A 25,644-nucleotide genomic window follows, 5' to 3' on the forward strand; every position below is an offset into this window, starting at 1 on the left:
TTCAAACCGCAAAGAGCAGTTAACCGACAGTGTGTCTCACACACACACACACACACACACACAGGTGTTATGCCATCATCAGGTATACGGCAACAACTTTGTCACACCCAACTTGAGAGCCGTGGCGGATTTAAACCACACCAGGTTGTCACACAGGATGTGTTGAGGACATGCGCACGCAAACACATGTTCCGATCAGTCTTCTTGCGCATTTTGAACACACCGTACACTGGAAGAGTCCTCACAGCAGCATCACGCCCTGAGTTTGCGTGTCTCAGCGAGCAGGCGTCTGTGAAGGTGTGTCTGCGTGTGCCTGTGTGTGTGTGTGTGTGTGTGTTGTAGGTGTGTTTCGCAGGATTGCCAACACATCTCCTCAAAGCGAGAGCCCTATAGGAACAGAGACATCTGTGGAGTGAAAGGACGCCAGCTTGCATGGTCGTCTCGGGAGAGGAAGTGGAAGAGGGGGAAAAAAAGGGAGGAAGTGGGGAGGGGGCAGGAAAGGAGTGGCCTATTTAGTTGAGATAGAGATGATTGATCAATAAAAATGTCTTCCTATATATTGATCCTTAAAACTCCCGCCTTCTTTTGTGTCCCACCGTACACTGTAAAATGCGGATCTGTTACTACTTCTTACTCAGAATATGACCACAAACTGTAAAAGAACAAAAAAACACGCACTAAAAAAATCTTCATCAATTTTGTTTGACAACATTACACACCAATTACATCCCTTACAATTAATACTGTGAGTACTTAAATGTATCCCCGTTATGTAGGTCGTCTTATTCATGATTTTTTTTTATTTATAATTTAATCACAGGCAAGACAAATGACTCTTCTCAATGCTCACTGAACTGAAGTTTGGCTTTGGCCCAGCACATTGGCATTGTCATCAATGCGCGCATGGAGAAAGAGGCGTTTGCGCCATTGTGGGAGTGGACAAAGCAGAATTTATTCCGGGCCAATGGAAGCGGCTCTCCTCACCGCCTTTAAATTTTGCGCAGGTGAGCCACGTGGTCAGCATGGGGCAAAGTGCACTTCTACGATGGTGCGTCTGTGTCTGACAACACCCACACATGCACACCCACACCCACATACGGTTTTGTGCCTCAGCCAGGGAGGTCCTCTAAAATATATATTTAAGATGATAATATATTCAATGAATTGACATCTACAACGATTTAGAGGGTTTGATGCAAGTTCTTGTCTATGATATATGCCATCGATTTCATGAATGAAATAAATTGGCATCCACCACTCACGCGCAAAGCCGTCCAATTTACCAACCTCAGTAAACTAGACTTCCCCCAGCATGAAAATTAGGATGTCTCTTTTATGGCGAGCGCACGTGCACCCGTCTAGCAAAATGGGGCCCATAGTATCTTCGCTTATTTTGATCCGAGCCACTACATGATGCGTTCAAAATAAAAAGCATCCTTGCAAAAACCAGTTTCCAAGGGACCTACAAAAAGCGGGCGTGTGTACAAGTATCACAGCATCAACAGTTCTCCCATAAAACTGCAAGGCCGAGCCCCGCGCCGCAAATAGAAGGGATGACAATACAAGCAAATGTCCTCATTGTGTGTACAAGTGAGCGCTCTGGAGCAGATGTGCCCCACGGCACCTTGGGAGTATATGAGCCGGGCAACGGGACACAGGTGCACCTGCTCTCTGCTCTCCTGAAAAGGTCAGCCAAAGTCAGACGACCGCACAACCTCACAGTGCATCTGTGCGGGGAGAAATAAGCGCGCCGGCGTGAAAAGGTGCCAACGTGTCCGTCGAAAAAGGAAATGCAGCCTCCTCCTGTAAAACACCGCCATGAAACTCCTTCGCCCCCCCCCCCCTCCCCATCCAAACAGCCATCATTGCCACACGTGGTTCCACCGCGGTTGCCAGAGTGCATTTCCAGCCATGTGCGCAGGTATACAGCAGAAAACATGTGCCGCCGGACCGGTGCCAAACCAGACAGAAGGTCCGCAATGATGTTTCACTACATAGATTATGCAGATTGTGTGACCAGAGATGGAAAGAGAGCAAAGTAGTAGGTAGCTGCTAAAGAACGGGTGGAAAGGAAGCAATGAGGGATGAGGGGAGTGAGCGAGCATGGAGGGAGGGCTGCGTGCAGGCTACAGCTGGCAGAGGGATTCCCACAGCCAACTGTCAGTGTAGAGGAGCTCCTTAACAAGCACACGGGCCTCTCAGAAAGGAGCTTTAAAGTGGCCACATGGCCTGGCCGCCACTGCAGAGCCGAGCCCAGCAGCAGGCAGGCTTTACTGGGACCCTCTCACTCATTCACTCACACACACACATACACACACACATACACACACACAGGCTTGGTTGTACACAAGCACTGGTGCACACAAGCTCAAACAAGATTCAGTGGGCCAGCTGCTGACAGGGACAAGAGTGTCCAGAGCGATAAATCGATGCACGTGTGTGTGTCTGTGAGAGAGAGAGAGATTGTGACAAGAGCAAGGAAACGCAAGAGAGCTAAAAGCTTCTTGTAGGTTTTTTTTAACATGAATGTGAATATTGAAGACACTTAGCAGTAACCATGGTGGAATTTCGACGGTCCAAGAACAATCCATTCTGCAACCGCCATTCAGACTCCCATTCACATCTACGGACAATGAAGCTAAGATGGCCAACAATATTTTTGGAATGTGGACGCACAGCAAGCAAAATGCTAGACGAGAGCGCCTAGTCGAGATTGGAACTCTGAACCTTTCAAGGCCTGCATGCTGCCACAATTTCGCCAGGGATCAAACGATCGAATTGTCAGCATTCCAGTCATCTCTTGGTGAAAGTGTCAAACAGGGGTGCCCAACCTTTTTTGACCGAAGATCGCGCACGCGCACACGCACACGCACACACGCACGCACGCACGCACACACGCACACACGCACACGCACACACGCACACACACGCACGCACGCACGCGTGCCACGATGAGCAACAGCCGTGATGAAACATAAGTAGATGCAAGAGCTTGTGAGTTTGTAAAAAAAAAATAATAATAATAAACACACACAATCAGAATCAGTGCCTACCTTTCGTCGAGATGTGCCGCGGCGGCATGGGACGCACTTTGGCAGCGTCTTCAGTGCAACAACGTCTCTCTCGTGGCTCACGTGTATCGTTTTACTTCTTTTTTTTTTCCTCCTGGCGCTTCAGATTCCCATTCTTTGCTCGTGCCATCAGTGAATTGTACATCAAACAAACTTTGAATGAGAATAATCAAAATAAAAAAGACGTATGGCAACAGCTGGAATCGCAAGCTGCAAGTGTCGACGGCTGACAGCTCATAACTTCCGGTGATGCAGGTCATGCGCCACCGTGAAAGGTTAAAGTTGACTTGGTTTGTTTTTTTTTTAATATTATTTCATTTTTTTCAATACTTTTTTGTGATAGTGAAACCGAGAGGATGCATATGGTGCAGTGTGCACCAACACAAAAATATTAAATACTCATTTAAATTATAAATATTAAATATGCACATAACATGCACGCACACAGACACATATTTTTTTTAATCTAACCCACGACCCACCCACTCTCACACCCCCGTGCATACTGTAAATGCTATTCAATTCCCGCTTATGTTGCAGTGACGCAGTAGAGTATATTGCCATCGGAGTCTAATTACTTTAAATTGCTATGCTGTGGCTGCTAATTTTTTTATGACGCACAATGAACCGACGTCTTATCGATATGCTGACAATTATGCAAGACTGCAGTGCAACTTGAGAAACCTGATTTTTAATTGGACTTTCACATCTATGTTGCTGTTCGTCGCACCCAAGCTCTTCCAGCTGCTGTCGCGGAATCTTCTTGAAAGCGCAAATTTTTGTATTTATTTTGGTTTTGATTCCTTGGGGAAGAGGGGAGTTGGGAGACGGTGGGGGGGGGGGGGGGGGGGTATCAGCAAGCGAAGTGGCTGATCATCAATTACACTTCCGGAGAGTTTGGAATCAAAATGACTGCTCGTGCCTGATGCTAAATACAGATTGCTTCTTGTTCTTTTTGTGGCTCCTTGATGAAAATCTGGGGAGGGAGCTGGTGGCTTTGAACATCTCCCTCTTGTTGTAATTTTATTTAATTTTTTATTTGCATGTTGGTAGGTGGTTTATGCCAATACTGGTGGAAACCAAGACATGTCTTTTTTTTTATCTTGCTGCACATAAGTTTCACTTTTGTTCATGCTGGTGCGATGATAACACTTTACTCTCTCTGGAGTGTTGTATGGATTGTTTTAAAAATATCAACTCACGCAGCTCGACTGGTTAGCACGTCTGCAGGATGTGCAGCGGTGCAGGGTTCGATTCCAGCCTTCCTGTGTGGAGTGTGCATCTTCTCCCCTTGCCTACGTGGGTTTTCTTGAGGTTCTCCGCTTTCCTCCCACACTCCAAAAACATGCGTGGCAGCTTAATGGACCACCCTAAATTGTCGCTCGTTGTGAGTATGAGCGCAAATGGTTGTCCGTCTACTGTATGTGTGCCATACGATTGGCTGGCAACAAGTTCAGGGTGTCCCCTGCCTGCAGCCCGAAGACAGCAGGGATTGGCTCCGACACGTCGCGCGACCCTTGTGAGGATAAAACGGATTGGAAAATGAATGGATGGATGGAGGATGTTCCAAAGAATTTGATGTAATTTCTTTGTCTCATGAAATCTTGCTCATATAAGGTAAAATATAGATTAATGTTAAACTCATGCTTAATGGTCTTGTTTTACTTGTCTTTTTTTCCACTTTTTTTTCCAAATGAAGAATGACATTCATCAGCACACAAGTGCAAAAAGAAGTTTACCACTTTAAAGTGAAGAATAAAATGAGAAAAAATTATATTTGCGAGCAATCAAAGGGCATATTGTGTGTTTGAATATGCTCAAACACAGTCATGGAAGAATGTGCGGCATGTATTTTAGGGAAAGTAAATATATATATATTTTTTCCTCTTTCTTCTTTCTACCTACATTCTTGCTGCCGGAGGCTGTAAATTTCCCCAGTGTGGGACTAATAAAGGATATCTTATCTTATCTTAAAAATTTACCAACTGGGCAGATTTGCACATGTGGGAAAAAATATTCAAAGATGAAGGCAAAAAGCAGTCCACTGTAGTAACCGCTGTCGCTGAAAGGGTTCATGTGAAAGACAGTGTAAACATTAGCATCCTTGTCTGTAAATTTGTTTTCTATTGTGGTAGATGTCAGTGTGCATGTGTACCTAATGAAGTGAAGTATACTTCCTCTGACAAAAGGTCTCTACTTGTTCCCACCATCACTATGCCGGACCACCGTTGCACTAATGTGGTGGCATTAGCATTTCAAGGAGCCGCCATTAAGAAGGGCAAGAAAAGCTGCTCTCGGCAGGGGGAAATGCATTTTGTCCTGGGCTCCAACATCTGCTCCAGCCAGAAGGACGCTGGGATAAAACCGAAGAGCCCTCTGATTTACTGTAATGACACACAGACAGATAGACAGACAGACGGGCAGAATGGGGGACCATATGCGGAAGCGCGGGAAGAAAAAGGGGAAGAGACAAAAACAACTTCTGTCTCGCTGTCATATTTTTTTTCTTCTTTTTTGTGCTTATGTCAGCGGTGGGAAAGGCGGCGTGCCAGATTATGCTCTGTGTGAAAGTCCACAGTAGTGGAGATAATAATAGAAGAAGGTTGTAAAAATAGCACATCATTATCATAACACACTGCTGCACGGAATAAGAGTGTGAGAACAACTTTGTAGGGTTGGTCATCGTTTGGGTTCCACCCAAAAAGGAGAAGGAGTCAAAGAGTCAAACGGGCGGGATGCTACGACTTGCTCGCCATCAATCTGCCCCATTTGCATGAGAGCATTTGGGGCCTGAAAACGCAAACATTTGGAAAGTCTCAGGATATTTTTGACACTGTTATTACACTAAAATCAGACATATTGTGCACGGATGCTTGTGTTCACGTTCAGATTTGGGTTTGCATTTGGACTAGTTTGCAGTATTACCCTCATGAAGGCCAGAGAGTTATCAAACGGAGGAAAAACAAGTGATTGTGAAGCCGTGGCGAATGTTTTGAAGCCGTAAATTTTCCACTTTTGTCCATGTCGCAATTCTCTTCTGGCATTATCTCGTTCTGTGTAAAATTGTTAAGGCCCCCGCAATCTGTGGCTGACCTTTATAAACTCAGCAATTTACCACCTTTACAACATTAGAGTGACAGGAGATGCAGGATGACGCCTGCATGAGATCTAACACCAGCCTGACTGTCCTTTTGTGTTGAAAGCAGTTGTCACTGTCCAACAGATAAAGTGCTGGATTGTGCACAACTGTGAGGCACATGGGCACCAGCCCAACTGTGGGAGACAGAATTATAGTTAGATAGAGGAACAAATACCTAAATCACCCAATAAAACACAGAATTTTGTGAATTTGATTTGTGTGTAATTTTAAGGGTAACTGAAATTATTAATAATTTTTCATTAATAATAATTGATCATCTGTCCAAGGCCATAATCTACTGTTGGGCAACTGGCACCCCGCACAGCCACACTCTGAGTGGCCCCTTTATTAATGTCCACCACTCAATATTTTTTTCTTTTTTTTTTTTACAAACCACAAAAATTCTTCAGAAGACGTTAATTAAATTTCAGTATACATTTTCCATGAAACACAAACGAAATGGGGGGAAAAACCCCCCAGAAAAAAAACCCAAAATAAAATATTGTGGGGGGAGGGGGGGTCGAATAAGCAAAATTTGGGGGTGCTGAACCGCGACAGGAATCGACTGTAATTTTTAAAACAACCACCACTGTGTGCAAAGTATTTTACATGGGGCAAAAATAAGTGATTATTTGAATCAGGTATGTTGCAGCAGGAAGACATGTCATGCATGAGACTAAATATGGAGAAGCCACAATTCCACAAGAAAGAAAACTGTCATAATTCAATAGCAACACTTTTTTTTTCCTCCACAATAACTTTAGCATGAGTAACAACTACCATGACCGCAAGAATGAAGTCTGATTTTTTTCAAAATGAGTTGAATTATTCCATAGTTGTCCCCGCTGTGGTAGACTTTGACATCCAGACTGACCATCTGATGACAGCCAACCAGCCTGACATAGTGGTGGTGGTGCAGAAACTGCAGAAGAAGGCAGTCGTGATGGATATAGCAACAGAAAGAACATGAACAGCTGCAAAAATACCAAGGACTGAAGGAAGAACTGGAGAAAATGTGGAAGGTAACAGTCGTGATCAAGGTACCGGGGACGGTAACCCACGAGCTGGGTGGATGGCTCCGGTTGAAATAAGGAACAACATCCAAGTTCTCTGTGCAGAAGAGTGCAATAGAGTGCTTCCTCTGCTTAAGAAATTAATTGCTTGTGGAAGAAATTTCTTAACTCTCTTCGTAACTTCAAAATTTTGAGGTAATATCCCCACTCCCTACTAGATGGCAGAAAATGACCCAATACTATAACTATTTTTTGTACGGATTTTGAATGACATGCAGGAGACAAACACAGTACCTACAAATTTTGAGTGTGTTGATTTTTGTTAAATAATGTACAAAATGAGTTCTTTCACCAAATGGTTTCTTGCTCAGCGGTTTTGTGCCATTCTTGAATGGCACAAATTTTATTGCCAGAGAAACCTTCGCAACTACAACAACAACAAAAAAAAAACATATTTTCAAAGCACGTCGTTTGCACACATGCACGTATTTCGTCCAGATACAAAGCAGCGTTTTGGTCATACATCTGATTATAAACTGCACAGTGCTAAGTGGCCCCCCCATTAGTACTGATGAAAAATTGTGCCCCCCCCCCCCCAGCTTTTAACTGAATGATTATTTGCCATATTGCATTTTAAACATCACACATAACACATTGAATTATTCGAAGCTGGGATGCAGAGCCTCTTGTCGAAAAAAAAAAAAACGAAAGTCACTGTAAGAAAAAAGGCGTGTCGATGCCCCGATGCAGCAATTTTGCAAGATGCCTGTGTGAAAGCGGGTAGCGTCCAATGTTCGAGTGCATTACATAATGACCCTTGTAATGATATAGCGTGTGACCAAAGTGATAGTTTGTGACCTTGTGGCGCCACACTGTTGATATTTTCACATGTCAGAGTGGCGACCAAGCGCATGATGATGATAGCACGTTCCCCGAAGACAAACATTTTACTGCAAATGGCAGGAAAATTGTTCTGTATTTTGTTTTGTTTTTTAACACTTAAGTAGTGGGGATGGCGTGACACACAGCACAACGCCATCATGATGGATTGCGACACAGTGAAGCAACAAATAAAAGCTGATAAACACACAACGTATCCTTGTGTTCCTCACCGCAGCTATTCTGAGCGCTTGGCTCGATATCCCGTCGCAGTTCATCTTCATTTGAAATATATAGAAAGTGTCTGCGGGAGTTTCAACAAATGATGTGCTGGGAAGAAGCTTTCAAAACACTAAGTCACAAAAGTGGTAAAAGATATTTGAAATGCTTGAGGTGAACGGGGAAGTTTTGCAGTCTCAGCAAGGGAAGGCAGTCTTATGGATATCACAACTTATACGCAAGGCAATTCAATGTGTTTCACACAAAGACACAACGCAGACAAGGTTATCCCTTAATTGGATGACTAAATGACTTAATTCGGTTGGAGTCATTCCCCAAATTCTTCCAAACCAAACTCAAGTCAGGCATGCCTTTATGGACTGCATGCCGGCCCAAATAGCCTCAGGCCTCCCTCAAATTGTTCTTATAAAGTTGGAAGCACAGAGTCCAAAGCCTTGACGAGATGAAACGTTGAGATGAAGTTAACTGAAACGCAATGAAAGACAACAACAAAAACACTGGCAGGCTCACAAAGGTGGTCAAAGCCTGACTGATGGACATCTACCGTGTGGTCCAGACCTTTGTCATCCAGACCGCTCGGCCTTCTCTGTTTCTCACTGACTGACTGCTTACACACACACACACAGACACACACACACACACACACACCACCGGTTTGCTTCACTAACAATAATCTGTGGTGTGCACTCTCACAAAAGGCACCTCCGAGTCTGAGCATGTCACACACCACCAATATGCGTGTGCAGCAACTGGCGCTGCACTGTGTGTGACGGCACCCAAAAAAATAAAAATAAAAACGATTGGCACAACATCAAAAATTATTATCAACAATATATTAGTACCATTGCTTTTCATAGTTATTGTAGTAAATATTTTAGATTTTATTTCTAGAATCTAATGGAGAGAATACATGCTAGGGGGTTAAAAAAAAGAAGAGCAGAAGGCTAGCTTACTAGCTATACTTAAAAAAAAAAAAAGGAGGGCTTGACGTCAGTGTCTTTCTGCTGGCGGATCTTGGTCCACGGTACACAACCACGCACGCGTGCGCGCGCGCACACACGCACGGCCAGATGGAGAGCAGCGCTAAAGCTTAGTTTAATGACAAAAGGACCCTCAATCTGGACACGGATTTATCACTCACTTTAAAGTCCATCTGCGACAAGTTTGGACTGTAAACACAACTGCTCAGTCTCGATGCCTTCTTGAGCTTTCGTGTTGGAGGAACTTAGCAACTCCCTCGAGTGCGCACACGCACGTATTCCTGCACGGGCCCCTCATTGAAGGGTTCGAGGCGTGTTACAAGAGGACGCGGTGATGGTGTGACGCCGTGTGATGGGGAATGACAGCACGAGACTTGGTGTCCATGGACTTGGCATCACATGAGGCTGGGCGGGTAAGGGGGATTTTTTTTGGGGGGGGGTGAAGAAGAGTGACAGCACAGAGATAGACTAGCTACCTATTTATAGCCCGGGCCATCTGCAGAGCTCCCTCTTGTCTTTGGTCATCCTGCTCACAAAGGCTTGGAGGCAGATTCCAGCAGCCCAGGCGCTCCTCCATCTATTCACTATTCATCCCCGAGCCGGCAGCACCATATGGATCCGGCCCCACTGCTGGGCTCTGGCCGGCCCGCTTCTCCCACTCCAGCTCGCTTTCTGCAGATTGACATGGTAATGAAGCCTGGGTGGCTCACTTTTCTTCTTCTTCTGTCCTCTTTCTTCCGACGTCTTCCCCTCTTCTTCGCTCAAAGGAGCCGCTATTGAATATGGCCGGACTCCCACTCCAAAGGACCCCCCCTCCTCATCCTCTTTCCTCCCACCCCCCACCCCCTCCTCTTTCAAAGCGGTCCAGGTCACATACCCTCACAACGAGAATAGGCCTCACCAGAACGCAGACGTTCACCAAGGTTCAAGAATACGAATGTATAGTAAAGGTGTGAATTTTAATTTGATGAATTCATAAATCCGAGGTGACTTTGGACGAGAGACGGTACACCCCGGACTATTGCAAGGCATACGAGATGTGCCAGGGGGTGAGTGAGTTTTAATCCAACACTCAGAAGAACACATACTTCCACCAAGACCAAAAAGAAAAACCCACACAAAAAAACATTATGACCTATCAGTGATGCCAATTCCTGCATGTGCATAAATTTCCTCAAAATGAATATTTAAAAATCCAATGAAAAGGCAGTCGCTGAGTATGCTTTCTTGTATTCTCATGCCACTGCGTCAACGAATTCGATGCGCAACGTTTGTAACTTTGCAACCTCAATTTGGGACCGTTGTTAACGACCGTATCCTGTTTAATCGCGCTCGTACACACTACATGCACTGATTCACAAGTCCAAGTGTTGTGTTAATCAGCACGCATTCAGCTTCACCGCATCCCCTTCCCCCCCCCCCCCTCTCGCATATCCTTTTTCTCGCTTGACCATGGCTCTTGAGCGAAGGCCAACCGAGCCATAAAGCGGAAATGAAATCAGAGGGGGTGGCTTGGTAGTTGCTTGTTAAATGGGAATTCCACACGAGGAAGCTGTTTATGATGCCACAAAGCGCAGCCCCGTGGGGAAGGAAGACAAGTGTGAAACGGATCTCAAACAAGAGCTTCTGTCAGTTTCCCTCTGTCGCGCTTTGTCTTGTCATTTAAGACGACATAAGGAAGCTCTTCTCAAGAAAACGCACAGTTCAAAGATAACATTCCACACGTCATATATTATTATTCCGTCGATGTACAACTTAAGTTGAACTCATTGTCCTCTGTAAAAGGCATTCGAGTGCAATTTGGTACTGCTGTTTTTCATTATTTGTGGTTTTGTCTGACTCCTCGGTTTTCTATTCGCTATACTGCTTTATGCCTGTGCGCCTTTCATTCAAGATCTTGTTTTCCTTGGCAAACCGGGGTCAAGTCATCATTAAAGTCAAATCAAACCTTATGTCACTTACATCATGCTCCATTAGAACTCGTCTGCAAGTCAAAACAACTCCAGCAAGTATGCCGCTTGGCCTTTAAACGAGGCGTTAAAGTAGTTTTGACGCAACGCTCTCGGAAATAGGAGTAGCGACAGTAGGAGTCTTTTTCTGTCCCTTAGTGTATAATCGGCACGACTCTACAATTATGTATCTGCATTTATTTTTGTCTGTTTATGGATTGAGGCTGGATTTACACATGAATCAAATTACACAATTCAGATTTTTTGGGGGGGTTTTGGGGGGAGTATACATCTTGGAAGTGTAAATGGGAAGCTGGATTTATATATAACAGAAGGGAGAGAGAGGTAGATTGATCAATGAATAATTTTTATGCGCACACGCATCCACACACACACACACACACACACACACACACACCTTTTGCCATATTGAGGTTTTGGGTTTGCGTCCCACCAATACAAAGATTTGATGCATATCAATACATAGGGTGTGGTACTATACAAGGTTGGTACACTTTCAAATAGAATGACTTGATTCAATGCACTCAGATCTATTAAATCAAAATCAATTTTTTCGATTGAACTCGATTTTCCTACACCCTTATTAATTAAACGTTGAAAAAAAAAATTCATTCTCTTTTATAATGTAATGTGTTTTCATACAATGCGGTGCTATTTTCCTTCCCCAGAAACAAAAAAAAAATGACGTGGCGGGTGGATGACTGGCATTTCAATTCATTTCCAGAGAGAAAATGGATTTGACATTGGCCTACAAATTAATCGAGTCACACGGATGCGAGTCAAGGTTATTTCAAAATAAAAGGCCTTTTTTTCAATACTATGTCTGTTTGAACTTATGTGCAACATCCAACTACATTCCTGCGAGAGCAGCTGTACAAAACGGGGTCATGGTTATCTCTCAATAAGAGAGAATCCATGAGCGGCGTGGAGTATCATTGGTGGGCTGCAGCGGAGTCAGTCACCTTGGGATCAGTGCGGCAGCCTGAGGCGGAGGCCAGCCTAGTTAAGCATGCATGCTGTGCTGGGCCTAAACCTAATTAGGTGCCATCCCAATGTCAACACCGCTGATAGAAGACAAGCCTTCTCCTCCTCCAGCCACGCTGTGAAAGGCCTCCAAAGAGCCGCCTTACACGGCCCCGGCCATCTGCAAGCTTTCTCTGCAATAACACAGAACGGGGGCGAGTTTGTGGGGAGGAGGCTTGGGGGTTCAAGCTAGGCTGCATGCATGCGGATTTTTACGCTTTCCAAATGGCAACAAAGTGCCTCCAGATTAGGTGGTCACTTCCAGTCATCTTCTCTGGAAAGCGTTTGATTCAAGAGCTGCTGACTTTTCTGCGAAACGCTGTCTCGTCGACTGTCAAGTGAAATTTCAGCATGAATCTAAAATGCACTTTACTCGTCCTCATCCACATGCTGCTCACATTCTGATGTCCACACCTCACAATTGATCAACAGTACCTCAGGGAAGTGGAAACTAAGCTCCGGGGTGTTACAGTGTCATCAGCCAGCTCAGAGAGAGAGACTGGACTAGTCACAGAAAGACCTGCAAGTACATGTACTTCGAAATGTAGCGGTCCATTCATTGAGCAAACAATTTGGCTCTTCAGCTCCTTGTTCAACATGATGCAGCCTTTTTCCACACCCCAGAACTGAACATGGTTCAGGCCAATCTTATGTCATTGTCCAGGAACCTGCTAATTAACAAATGTAAATGTTTGAGGAATTCATTTCCTCGTTTTTACCATTTCAGTGGTGATAGAGCCATTCCCTCAACCCCGGACTACAAACGGTTATAACTTTTTTGCTATATGTCAATCTCCAGGAACCAGGAATTAATCTGCTAATTAACCGATGGAAAAGCTACCAAGAATACAACATTCCACATTTTATTCCCTTTTACTCGTGGAATGTATTTTATCTCGACAAAACATGGAACAGAATTATTATCGTTGCCCTTGAGTCATGCATCATCGTCCATGGACCAGGAATTAGCCTGCATATTGACGAACACAAATTAAAATTAAAAAAAAAAAACAAAGGTGACGACCTTTGTTCTTTTCACTTTTTTTAAATGAATGGAAATCAATTTTCTCTTTTTGTTTGAGAAATGATGGTTTGATTTGATGTATGCCCCACTGTCCAAAAATACAAATCACATACATGAACCCGGATAGATGGAACAGCTACCACAAAAACAACTCTGAAATGCAGGTACTGTAAGGTGATTTCTTTTTCTTTTTGCTACTTGAAGCCCATTTGATTCAAAACTGTACGGTTCCATCCTCCATCAGTCACCAGAAAAAAACGAGCTTGCTAACAGACAAACAGTCATTCTCAACTCCTTTTCCCTTGACAGGAATGGAGGAAGGAGGAATTTATTTCCAGTTTCTTCATGGAAACATTCCCCTGACTCCAGATTAGAAATGTTACGCTCCTGTTGTCTTATGTCATTCTCCATGAACAAGAAAGCAAATGCTCAGGAACAAACAGGTGCCAAAATGACCAAAAATACAAGGCTGTGTAGTTTTTATCACTTTCTAAACATCTATTTTTACTCATTTGGCAGTGATTATTTTCTCTTATTTTGAATTCGGTTCCCATTTATTTGACCTTCCTTGCCCAGGAATTGCCTAATAACGGACAGACACAAAAGCTTAACCTTTGTCTCACCTTGGTTATCACTACAACCACGGCAGAGGTCTTTGATCTGCTAATTGAGATTCTTGTACAGTTTCCACTGTTTTATTTATACTGCCTCTTCTCACTCACGGCGCAGAAGAAAAAATGGCCCAAAATTCCCAATTCAGGTCGACCAAATAAGGAATCCTGGTGCTCGGAGGTAAACATGTCGGCGTGCACTGTTGCCTTTTTAATGTGTCATCAAACCGTCATCTAATTCCATTTATACGGCTAAAAAGCCTCTCACAAACAGATTACCTGCCGCATCGAGGGGAGGCCCCTCATTCAGTGTGTAATTGTGGCATGGCGCCATATCCTCCCACTGCTTCTTAGTCCATTAAAATACAGATGAGAGCCTTTTACAGCACGCGCCAACAGCAACGCCTCCCAGCTAATCCGGCAAGCAACACAAACATCACATGAATTATGTGTAATGGAGACGACTTGCTGCTGGCACAGCTGACTGAGGACGCAAACAAAACGCCCGTTTATTTTTGGTTAATGTTTGGATTTTTGTTTTTTTTGTTGTTTGTTTTTTTTTGATTGGGCTTTTCATGTAAGTAATTAGCTGGCAAATATAGAAATCCACGCACTCCGTGGAGAGGCTGTCGTTAGGTGTGCTTCCAGCACTACTTCTTCGTCTCGCTTGCATGCGGGGAAAACTTCCTCTGTGTTCAGCATTTTAACTTGTCTGCTAATTCCATTCCAAGTCCGCTTTCACGGGCTCCCTGGCCGTGTAAGCGACGCAGTTTCTCCATCTCATCTACTTAGTGAGAGCTATTTATTCATCCTTTTAATGCTCAATCTTGGCAAGGGCAAGTGAAACCCAGTACCTTAATTCCATTAGCCTGTTACTCCAATAGGTCCCAGTAATATAAAGGCGCACACACACAAAAGTTTCATGAAGCGTGAAAACACTGCAGCCGTATAGATTCTCTCACTGGAGCTTTATTATTATTCTTTATTTTTAATAACACCAAACAGAGGCTGAAGGTTGGTCCTATTTTGCTGAGATCAAAATAAACGGCCGCTAACCTGTGCGGGCTTTTGCGAAGGGGAGCGTTCGAATAGGTCCCTTCTAATAAAGCTCCGTTCACACGAATCAGTAAACTTGGCAAGCAATTATGTGTCTCTACTGTTAAAGGTCTTTATCTATTTGATACTCTGTCAAAGGGTAATGATACTGGAGCAAACCACATTGCATTGAGATGAAAATTTTCAGTGAGGTAAGATGCACATTTTCTCTATGTTGTCCAACAGCCTGCATTATCAAACGAGGCCCTCATCAAGGCTATAGAAAAGCTAACAGATGAACTGGATACCTTTTGGTGTTTAGCGAAGAGAAAACAGTCATGGTGGCAGACATCACTAAAACTGTGGAGATAAATGCAGCTGAGATTAAGGTGTTAAAAGAAATGTTTCAGGCAGTTAAAAAAAAGACATGCCTGGTCTCATCAAAGAAAATGAGGAGCTTAAAGAAAGAGTGTTGGAGTTAGAAATGTACAAGATGCGCTGGAATCTCAAAATGCATGGCCTGAAAGAAAAAGATCAAAAGGTGACACCATCATGGAAACCCCGTCCAAGATTGCTCCGCAGTGGACTCCGTGATTGACACCGTTCATTGAGAAACACCGTCAAGTCATCATAAAGTTTACAATGAAACACTACAGGGATGTTTTCGGGAAGCTATCCAAGAACTGTAAAATCTGCAGACTTGTGAATTAACTTCAAGCAAGATTTCTGCAAAGCTAACCGAGAGGCTCGTGCTGCGGCATGGCCGAAGATGGGACAAGGGGGCGAATGTGTTCTTCAGAGTTCACGTGGGGGGCATTCATGGCAATAGGGATGCGCTTGACGAGATTGTTGACAGAATGCAACTGGATGTGTGTCTTTCTCTCCCAGGTATTTGAACCTTCGTTTGAGGTCTAGAAAATGCTGTTCAGTACTTTTCATCTTTTCAATGCTCAGTTTTGTGTTTGCAGCTTTGTCTCATAACTCTTCTTTTTGATACAAAAAATAAGACAATCAATCAAATAGTACAAAAAGAGCACTTTATAGGATTCTGTTAGCCAATGAGCAGCTAGCATTAATGCTACACCACTAGTTTTACCGCCATTACACACTGCTGCGGATCATTGTTAAATGAGAAAAAGAGTTGCGTGTGCTTATGAAGAACCGATGGGATACATGCGAATCAAATGCGTGTAAAGCAGTTTCAAAAGCACTTACACTCTTTCTGTTTATATCTGAGTGAGCATCAACTCAGTTCACACAGCGGTGAGCGGGCTCTACTCCATAAGTGTCAGATTCCCATCCTCAAAGGCCGCTTTCCTACGTTTTGCATCACTCCCTGCTGCAACACGCCTGATTCAAACGATCAGCTCATCAGCAAGCTCTGCAGGAGCCTGATAAGGATCCTGATCATTTGAATCAGGTGTGTTGCAGCAGGAAGAGACAGAAAACGTGCATGATAACGACCCTTGGGGACCGGAGTTTGACACTTGAGCTCGAGTCAATCTGATGACCAGTGGTTGGGTACTGTGGCTAATGCTAAAGGCTAGCTTGGTTGATAATAAACAGCTGTAAACAAGGCAACGCACTCACGGTTATCCAACCTTTTTTGCTCGGTCACGGCAGCTATTGGAACCTAGCTGTGTTGTTTACCTTGCGCCGGTCCCACATTTTAACATTGGAAAAGCGCAACCAAAAATACTCAGCTTGCTGGTCTTCCCGTAGCAATAGGCTAGTAGAACCATATTTTTATTCATGGTTCTTAGACATGAAAGCAGGTTATAGTTTTACTTCCGGAATAATGGAAAATAGACGCATGCCATCCTGTCCTGCTAGCATGTCATGCTAAGTGTGAGGGTGAGCATAAATGAAATAATTTGGGTTGATGGATTGTGTTTGAGATTGGACAGATTGTAATAAAAACAATCCGATACCAGTCCAGTCATTTTGGCTTGAATCAAACTCAATACAGATATAGTGGATCGGATTGGACCATAGCTTTTCCTCTTTGTTGAATTCCTTGCCAGATTCCACTATTTACCTTGCTGAGAATAGCTTTTGCACCCCTGCCCACATACTCCATGCTAGAAACATGCCAAACAGCAGGTACCATTCCAAACAGTTCTGCAATGATCCAAAAAGAACTTTACCCCAGAGGAATGAGCAAACTTGATGCAGTCGAATCAATAATAATCAAATCGACTTGCATGCCACTGCTCAGTTTGCGAACCTCCTCCCGGTCTCATTGTGTTCCTTGAGAACTTTTCATTTCAAAAGTGACTTGGCTTTTGTAACTGAAAAGGCTGAATTGGGTCTATGTTGGGGGAAAGAACAGATTAGGTGTCAAAAGACAGCAGAGAGAGAGAGAGAGAGAGCGAGGGAGCGAGAATGATGACGTGCAGGGCAGATAAGCTGAAAGAAGAGACAAAAGAGAAAGTAATGGGGATATTAAGTGAAGGGGAAAGGCAGTCTGTGTTGCCGCTGCTTGGTCTGATCCTGAGCTGTGAGCCGATGAGATGGGTAAGGAGGAGGAGGAGGAGGGGTGAGCGATAAGAGGCCAAGAGGATTATGGCCGTGAGAACCTTTGTTGTTGTGATGCGCTCAATGATCCACCTGACCACTTCAACGTGCTCACTGCTGCAAATCTGCATGGGAGGCCACAGCAAGATGTGCTGAACGGCCGCTCTGATATTGCAGGCAGTTCCAGTCGCTGAAAAAAAAGGGAAGTGTGCTGACACGCAATAAATGGCTTGGTTTGCTGGTTCTCTGTCCTTTTGTTAAAGCGCGTGCAAGGGCGTAGCTGAACGCGTCAAAGAAGAATCAATTAAAAGCGAGGGTAAATTTACACTCACCGTCTCAAATGATCAGCAAGCTCTGCAGAAGCTTGATAACGACCCTGATCATTTGAATCGGGTGTGTTGCGGAATAGAGGTCCTCGAGGACCGGGGTCGGTGACCTTGGTCTACGACAGTGGTACACCTGCACAGAGCTGACTCTGCATTTAGGGCAGATCAGTTACATGTGCCTCAGCGGGTCGGGCATATTTTCAAATATTTAGTTTAGTTTGAATTACCAAGCAAGAAAACATTTTGAGCTTTGTTCGTTCCGTGACCAGGCTCAAACTCAACTTGACTGATGTATCAAAATTACATTTGCCACTGAATTTAATGAAAGAGTCCAACGTGACAACCAGCGTGTTGACAGGGGCCATTTTAGAGTGCCTGAACTCTGCCCGGCAACAAGAAATTTGGAAAGATTGGCTCCCTCTCTCCAAGGATGCAATTAGCTTTTAGAGTCTAGTGGTGAAAATATATCATTCAATTCTTTTGGAGAAGTATTTTCATCACTTTTAAGAACACTGACTTGTATGGCGTAGTGAACATCAAACCTGTGTATAAGAACGACACATTTGGTACAAGGCGAAGAGAGGCATCAGCCAGTGTGCTCTGTTTCTGCTCAAACTTTTGTGCTTCCTACATGAACTCTCTCTTCCCTCTATGTTATGGAAATAGATGGCGATTGGGTAAGAGCGAGACACGTTGTGGTTTTATGGCAACATGGGAAACAGAATCAGCAGCAACAGAGACTTTGTATTGATAAAAAAATAAAAAATAAAAAATAAAAGGAATGTGTGTTTTCTTTAACCATACGGATGAAGTGCAAGGATGCATCGATGCTCTATTTCAAAGCCTAACTACTGTTGCCTGTGTTTAGTGATAATAACAATGTGGGGTGGTGTGTGACTCAGGTGGCATGTGATTGAAATGCTACTTCTGCTTCTACAAAGGACAGCAGATTATTTGTCATCCTTCATTGCAACGATGTGTACTGCACTGTTGCTACTGATCGGGTTATGAAAATAAAATCAACTTTTATCCTTCTGATCCACTGCTTAAAGCAACGGTTAGGAATAAATTGATGTGTGTGTGTGTGCATGTGTTTCATTCTCAAATTGCAGCCTTTGCGATTTGGAAATTGCATATTCTACTACACAGCGACGTCAATTTAAATGTGATGAATTGTTCAGCCCAAGTTACGTGTCTTGAAATATAGCTGGCGATTTTTTAATCCTTTCACTACACACAACTCTATAGAAATATTAGCCACGAATGTTAAAGCTAACATGACTTGACGGGTGTCCAGGCTGGTTCATCAATATTCGAACATGGTGACAAACTGAAGAAATAACAATCATGACATTACATCTTGAGATATCCATTTTCTGAGCATTTTGCTCTCCAGCCAATAGCACAAAGCAGTAACGCTAGCACAGACGCTCGCCCCAACACAACCTGTGAGGTGTCCAGGCTGGCCCATCAATATTTTAGCGCACTGAAGCAGGTGATGCGAGGTCGCCACGACAATAAGCAAGATGCTATTCGCCCCCGTGACCAGCTTGAAGTTGTTACTTCAAGGGGATGAATGCCAACGCTGTCAAGAACAGCCCAGAGCCGTTAGACTTGTGACCATAGACGAGTTCTCATAACCTCATTTCAGGTCTCAATTCCCCTTGGAATAGAGGAAGCTGACCAACGGTACTGTGGGATTGAAACAAGAGCAAGGTCACTCGAAACTTATCGCAATCGCTTCTTAATTATTTGGCTTGACCGTTTAGGCTAAAGCGGCCCAATCGCTATTTTGTTGACGGCACCGAAAGTATAAATGACCAACGCGACACACCGACCGTTGCACCCTCCATCAATCAACGGACATCTCCGCCCTAACACAAGCCAAACATGCGGCACTGATCTGACAGGTTCTATGTTGCAAACCAAACTGAATTGCATTGCTTAGTGAAACGTTTTCGAGTTACCATGACCAGCCTGGCTCTTGCCAACCATGGTGATGCCTTTGTCTCTCGGTCCAATCTGGCCAACTCATCTTTCCCAGTGCCTCTCATTTTACAACAGAGAGAGAGACAGAAAGAGAGAGTGAGAGAGAGAATGAGTTACATCTAGATCACAGGACAGGATGGGGGAAGGACACGCTTTGGGTAAAGGCTCGAAAGTGCATATGTGGAGCTATTTGCAGCTTATTCAATGTTTTGACCAAAATCATACATTGACAAATAAAAAGTTTTCAAGCAAGGGTGACCCAAATTCCTGCATGCATCTGCAAATTTTACAAACTTTTACAAACCACACCTAATTAATCAGCCAGTCGGGGTTGGACCAGATGCCATAACATGCCATTTTCTTTAGGATAATGATCAGGTGTAACAATACTGTACTTAATGCACACTTTTTTTCATAAAAGCCTGGAAACTAAAAGTCTTTGAACTGCTTTTCCTATGGAAAGACTTTGTCTTTCTTGCTTTAACATTGCAGTTTTTCCATAGTTTTGTCTTAAAACTGCACATTTTGTGGATTTTTTTGGTCACAGCAGTACTTTTTTTTCAATTCTCTTTTGTAGTTTTATGCTAAACTGCACAATTTTCATTTTTTTCCTTTTTTTTCATTACTATTCTTTGACATTACGATGCCACATTTGTTCTGCTGTTGATGGATGAATGGATAGATCGATCGCTAACTACCTAAATAACTAGAGAGATAGCTAAATATTCATTCAATCATTCTGGTCACAGGTGTATAGCGGTCAACCACACCTCCTTAGGGTGGTTAAGCGTTGCTTGATCCCTGACTAGCATGTATACGTTTTATGTATGTTAAATATGCTTCATATTCTAAGTGTGTCTTATTAATTTCTATTAAATATTAGTTTTTAATACCTCCTTAACCATCATCGTCATTTCAATTCAAATCATGACTTTAAATATTGCCATCAACATTGCAAACTGCAACCACAATATTTGTAAAGGCATAAATTACAAAGCGAGAGAGAGAGAGAGAAAACATGGAGTTTTCTGTGTACCGTACTGTACATGTTTATTGACCATTTTGAATGAAGTGGACTTTAAACACGCTCTACTATTCCTTTAAAAAGTGATAGTGAGAAAGAGAGAGAGAGAGAGAGAGAGAGAGAGGGACAGAGCGAGAGAAAGAAGAAACGAGCAAACATAACATTCCATCACTTATCACTGGTCCAGTGTGTGTGTGTTTGTGTGCGCACGCGCGTGCGCGTGTATGCTTGTGTGTTCGGACCTCGGGTCGATCAGCTGAGAAGAGTCCGGCCCTCCTCCGATTTGACACCCGTAGTCGCCATGGAAACCGCCTGAGTGGCGCCTCGAGGGGCTTGTGAGGGGTCTTGTTGTGAATCCAGTGACGTCACGGCGGCGCCAGATAGTCTGTCCGAGAGAGAGAGAGAGAGAGAGAGAGAGAGAGAGAGAGAGAGAGAGAGAGAGAGAGAGAGAGGCTATTGATGATGCTCTTGCGCCAGAATCCCACCGTCTCTGCTTCATGTAGTGAGCGGGTGTCGCGTATGTAAACGAGTGGTCCTCGTTTTACGATGACACACGAAATTTCGCGGTTCCAAAATATTCACTGCAATTCTCCCTTTACAACAGCCGTAGGTTGGTGCTTGTTTGACTATAGCGCGTTCCAGACTTGCGAACTATTCACACACGCTCAGGTTCCGTCGCCGCGGTAGGAGCGAGAACCTCCAATCGAGTAACCACCCTTACAATATTGATAACACTGAATTTGGTCAGATTAGTGGATGTATGCGCGTCATAAAGATTACTTGCAACGACGTAAACTTTCCTGCCTCTTTTTCCTTATATTGTTTTGTTGTAATTATTTGTTGAAACACGTTAAATCTAAAGCTAAAGGTAACGCACACCTTTAGAAAGATAATAACGCACTCTGCGTTATTACCTTTGATTGAGATTATCAGGAGGTATTCATTTAACTGTATTTTTTATTGTCGTGGAACTAATTTGCATTACTGTACAACCGTAGTCCATTATGCTGAGTATGTTGGTTATGAAGTATGGTTAAAAATTGTATATATAGTGATGGTTTAACTAATGTGCAAACCGCATTAGTTGTGAGCCGCTCTTGTGTTAAAACTCACTGGAGTGCAGGTGTACCTAATAAAGTGGTCGACGCGTGTATACGCGCGGTCGTATTTTCTGTGCAAACCAATGGAAAGCGTTTGTAAATAGCACAACATTTACATGTACTAGCACGAAATTTAATCTGGTGAAAAATATACGATGACTAATAATAAAATGTGGTGGACCTACATCTTGGCTTTTCCTTCACAGAAAGTTCACACCGGTCCGGACTTGCGTGGATTAATCAGACGCGCCTGGTCTCGTTTGGCGCTAACCACAGAAAAATATTCATATGCTTTCTTATTTATATTAGTAGTAATAATTAGTAGTAGTATGTCTAAATGCCCGCTGTCAAGCGCACACACGCACGGCAGAGAGAGGGTTCAGAAATTCACCACATGTCCACTTTTATTGACGGACATGTGTGAATACAGTATATAGGAGGTATGCAAAATATCTATTCTATATTGAAACGAAGGCTAATAAATACACACATTGACTTGCCGAACACGTTGGATGTTTTCTCAAAAATTCCCCCAAAGTTGTTGTTGTTGTTTTATAGGGTGGTAAACCAGTCCGAACGGAGGGGGGGGGGGGGCAAAAAGGTCTTTGTGCAGTTATTGGCCACACCTTGTCAAAGTCAATCGCGAACCTTGTGCTGCATTAATTCTCTTGATCACAAACAGGTAAGAGCTTAATTTTCCAAATTGCCCACCCGAGCTGTCGAGGCTGCCCTCGGGGCCCCGCCTCCCCGCTCTCGTTGCCACCGGTAACGATGCGGAAGAGAGGCGGAGTATTGAGCAGACAGCCAATGGGAGGACGAGCGTCTTTGGAATGACATGTCAACTCTGGCCAATCGGTGCTTGGGTTCTGCCTCCCTTTCGGCTGTCGTCCTGCCGCTTATATAAAGCTCACTCCCTCTCTGTTAATCCAGTCCGAACGACGACCGCCTGACGATATTGGACTTAAAAGAAGGAACACTCGAGAAAAACTCGCGTGATACTCAAATTTAACTTTGAAGAAAAAAAATATGAAAGCAATAAGCCCCGTTCGTTCTTTCCGAAAAAACACCACCGCTTTGTCGGAGCACTCGCTGGGTCTGTCGCGGAGCAAGACCCCGGTGGACGACCCGCTGAGCCTGCTGTACAACATGAACGACTGCTACTCTAAGCTCAAGGAGCTGGTGCCCAGCATCCCGCAGAACAAGAACGTCAGCAAGATGGAAATCCTGCAGCACGTCATCGACTACATCCTGGACCTGCAGATCGCGCTCGACTCTAACGTCGCTCTGGGGACGAACCTTCATCACCCCGCGCGGCCGGGCCAGGGGGCTCCTCCTCCAGCTCCATCCCGGACCCCGCTGAGCACCCTCAACACGGACATCAGCATCCTCTCGCTACAGGTACGAGACTCTCCTCGCCGGCTTCTATTATGATTCTTGTCACGGCGAGGAAATAACATTTGGTGCGCTCTGTTTTTGTTTGTTTGTTTGCAGTCTCCCGAGTTGCCATCCGAGCTGACGACAGATGACAGCCGGACTCTGCATCGTTAAAGGCGGTGAGTAGTCTGGACTCCTGTCTGCTCACGCATGCCGGCCAAGTACAAGGTTTTTTTTCCCCCTCCGCAACCCAATCACCAGCAACATTTGTTCCGATCGCGTCTCAATATGCTTGCGCATCCTGTCCGCGAAGATCCCAACCGTACCATATGTTTACTTTTCATGCATTAAAAACATTACTGCAGTCAAACGGATGCACAATATCCACTTTGTCAGGCTGCTCAAGGGTTAATAAAGTAGCAGTTGTCAGGGCCGTATTATAGCCTCTCGTTTCTATAATGAAGGGCATCTGTAAAGAGAGGAAAATAATGGCTGTTTTGGATTGCTCGCTACTACCATGTCTGCACATAATTGGTACAAGAAGTGGGTAGGCGCCAGCTGAGCGGCAATTACGATGATTCTTCCCCAGATTGGAGGCTAAACTTGTGTATGTGTGTGTACATCTGGAGTGCAGGGTTTGCTTAGTATTGGGAGTGTTTGGTTAAATGTTAAAAAAGTGTGCGGCTTCCTCCCTGGCGCCAGTCTGTCCGGATCTCTCTCTGCCCTGTTTGCCTTTTTCTAAACACGCCTCTCTCTCTTTCTTTTTCTCTCAATCTTTTGCAGGTGTTTGGTCAAGACAAGTTTAAGAAAAGAAAAGAAAAAAAAAGAATCTCACAGGACCCGGGGAGCGTACAGGGCTTCCTTTCCTTGGGAGGGGGTGTAAAGAAAAAAAAAAACTACCAAAAAATCCAACCACCTCTGTCCTCCTCCAGGCCTGCTGGATTATTTTTCCTCCCTCCATCATGAGAGACTTTGCTTATGGGACAATCTTTATGATGTGATGTGCTTGTTTTCCCCGCATTATTATTATTTAACTTAAGAATTTTTTAATTATTATTTGTAAGACCTTTCTGGAAATGGAAGGCACGTTATATTCCCAATTGTGGGAGGAAAAAAAAAGAGATTATTGTCATGAGGATGATTATAATTCCCCCATCCTTCCTCCTCTTATTCTCCCTTTGTTGAAGTCTTCGCTTTTTTTGCGGAGGTGGGAACTTGGTTATATACTGTAAAAAAAAAGTTTAGTCTTGTCTTGTCAGGATTGTGGGCACATGAAGGACTGGACGTTCTTTAAAAGATGAAAACTGAAAAAGAATGACACGTTGTGAACTCTTCTCGGGAGTTTATGTATAGTTGCAGGCGTTTCTGCAAAAAGTGTAATGTTGTACTTATGATGAAACTTTTTATAAAAGTAATGTAAATTGTACCTTTTTTTATACAAAATTAAATCACAAAAGCAACCTGAGCATCTTTTCATTCTGTGCGATGGTGAAATGTGCTAGATGTAAGATTGAATGTGTGAAACTGACGGTTTGGGGGCCTTCCCGGTGCACCAAAGCAATTGATGCGAACCACCGCCGTAATCGAGGAACTGATTGGAAAAACCTAAAAACATTTAACCCACAAAGGCTCATTTAATATACTTGTACGATTATTTGGTGCACTTTGGAGACACGCCCACTATGAAAGCTCTTCAAAAAAAAAAAAAAACGGAAGGTCCTGATCAAAGCACAGCGATGTGACCTAGAATGGTGCAAAAGCAGTGTGTCACTCTCAGCAAGGCAAGCAGCACCTCAGGGCGCACGCTTGCATAAAACGCTGTCGGACGCACTGACTGCACTTTTACTTCCTTGGGTGCCATGTAGAGTAAATAGGATTAGATGGTTTCGCGCGACAGACTGAGACATTAAAGATAAAAAGGGCTGTTGGTTGTAATGTTGGGAGGGGGTACACAATTATGGAAATGTAACTTTGAATGGCAAATGAGACAGTTACAAACAAATTGAGTAAAAAGCACATGACGGCTTTGTTGACATAATGAAGTCCCCAATTTGATACTTAGGAGACCGGCTAACTTTAGGACTTGTCAGGAACATGGCTCACCTCATGAACTTCCACAATCCAATGCAGGCGCTGTCCCAGAAATCTGAAAATGACCAAGTGTCAAAACAGAAAACGTGTACATTTGGATACGCTAACATGCAAGTGTACCTTCAATTGCTGTTGTCCATTTCATTCGGCGAGTGAGCTCGAGCCTGGTTGACTTTGGGCGAAAAGTGTTTTACACCCTGGTTGTAAATTGGTAGTCGATCGCAGATCACATATAGAC

The 25,644-nt window shown here is 43.8% G+C and overlaps 1 protein-coding gene and 1 long non-coding RNA gene across 3 annotated transcripts; one reads left to right on the plus strand and one right to left on the minus strand.

Annotated features, from left to right (window-relative positions):
• Positions 1 to 3,978: 3,978 nt before the first annotated feature.
• Positions 3,979 to 25,482, minus strand: LOC127614819 (uncharacterized). Of its 2 annotated transcripts, none has more exons than XR_007966708.1 (3): positions 25,419 to 25,482; positions 21,084 to 21,226; positions 3,979 to 5,455 (listed from the first exon to the last, which is right to left on the minus strand). It is a non-coding gene; the product is annotated as an uncharacterized LOC127614819 (long non-coding RNA). The 2 variants fall into 2 exon arrangements; XR_007966707.1 differs by lacking the exon at positions 25,419 to 25,482 and adding an exon at positions 22,432 to 22,790.
• On the plus strand, positions 22,849 to 24,775 carry id2a (inhibitor of DNA binding 2a). The gene is made up of 3 exons (XM_052086236.1): positions 22,849 to 23,339; positions 23,433 to 23,494; positions 24,099 to 24,775. Exons 1-2 carry the CDS (start codon positions 22,968 to 22,970, stop codon positions 23,487 to 23,489), a joined length of 429 nt encoding a protein of 142 aa, XP_051942196.1. The 5' UTR covers positions 22,849 to 22,967; the 3' UTR covers positions 23,490 to 23,494; positions 24,099 to 24,775.
• Positions 25,483 to 25,644: the final 162 nt, after the last annotated feature.

Source organism: Hippocampus zosterae, chromosome 14, assembly GCF_025434085.1.
Source record: "Hippocampus zosterae strain Florida chromosome 14, ASM2543408v3, whole genome shotgun sequence".
Classification (NCBI taxonomy): domain Eukaryota; kingdom Metazoa; phylum Chordata; class Actinopteri; order Syngnathiformes; family Syngnathidae; genus Hippocampus; species Hippocampus zosterae.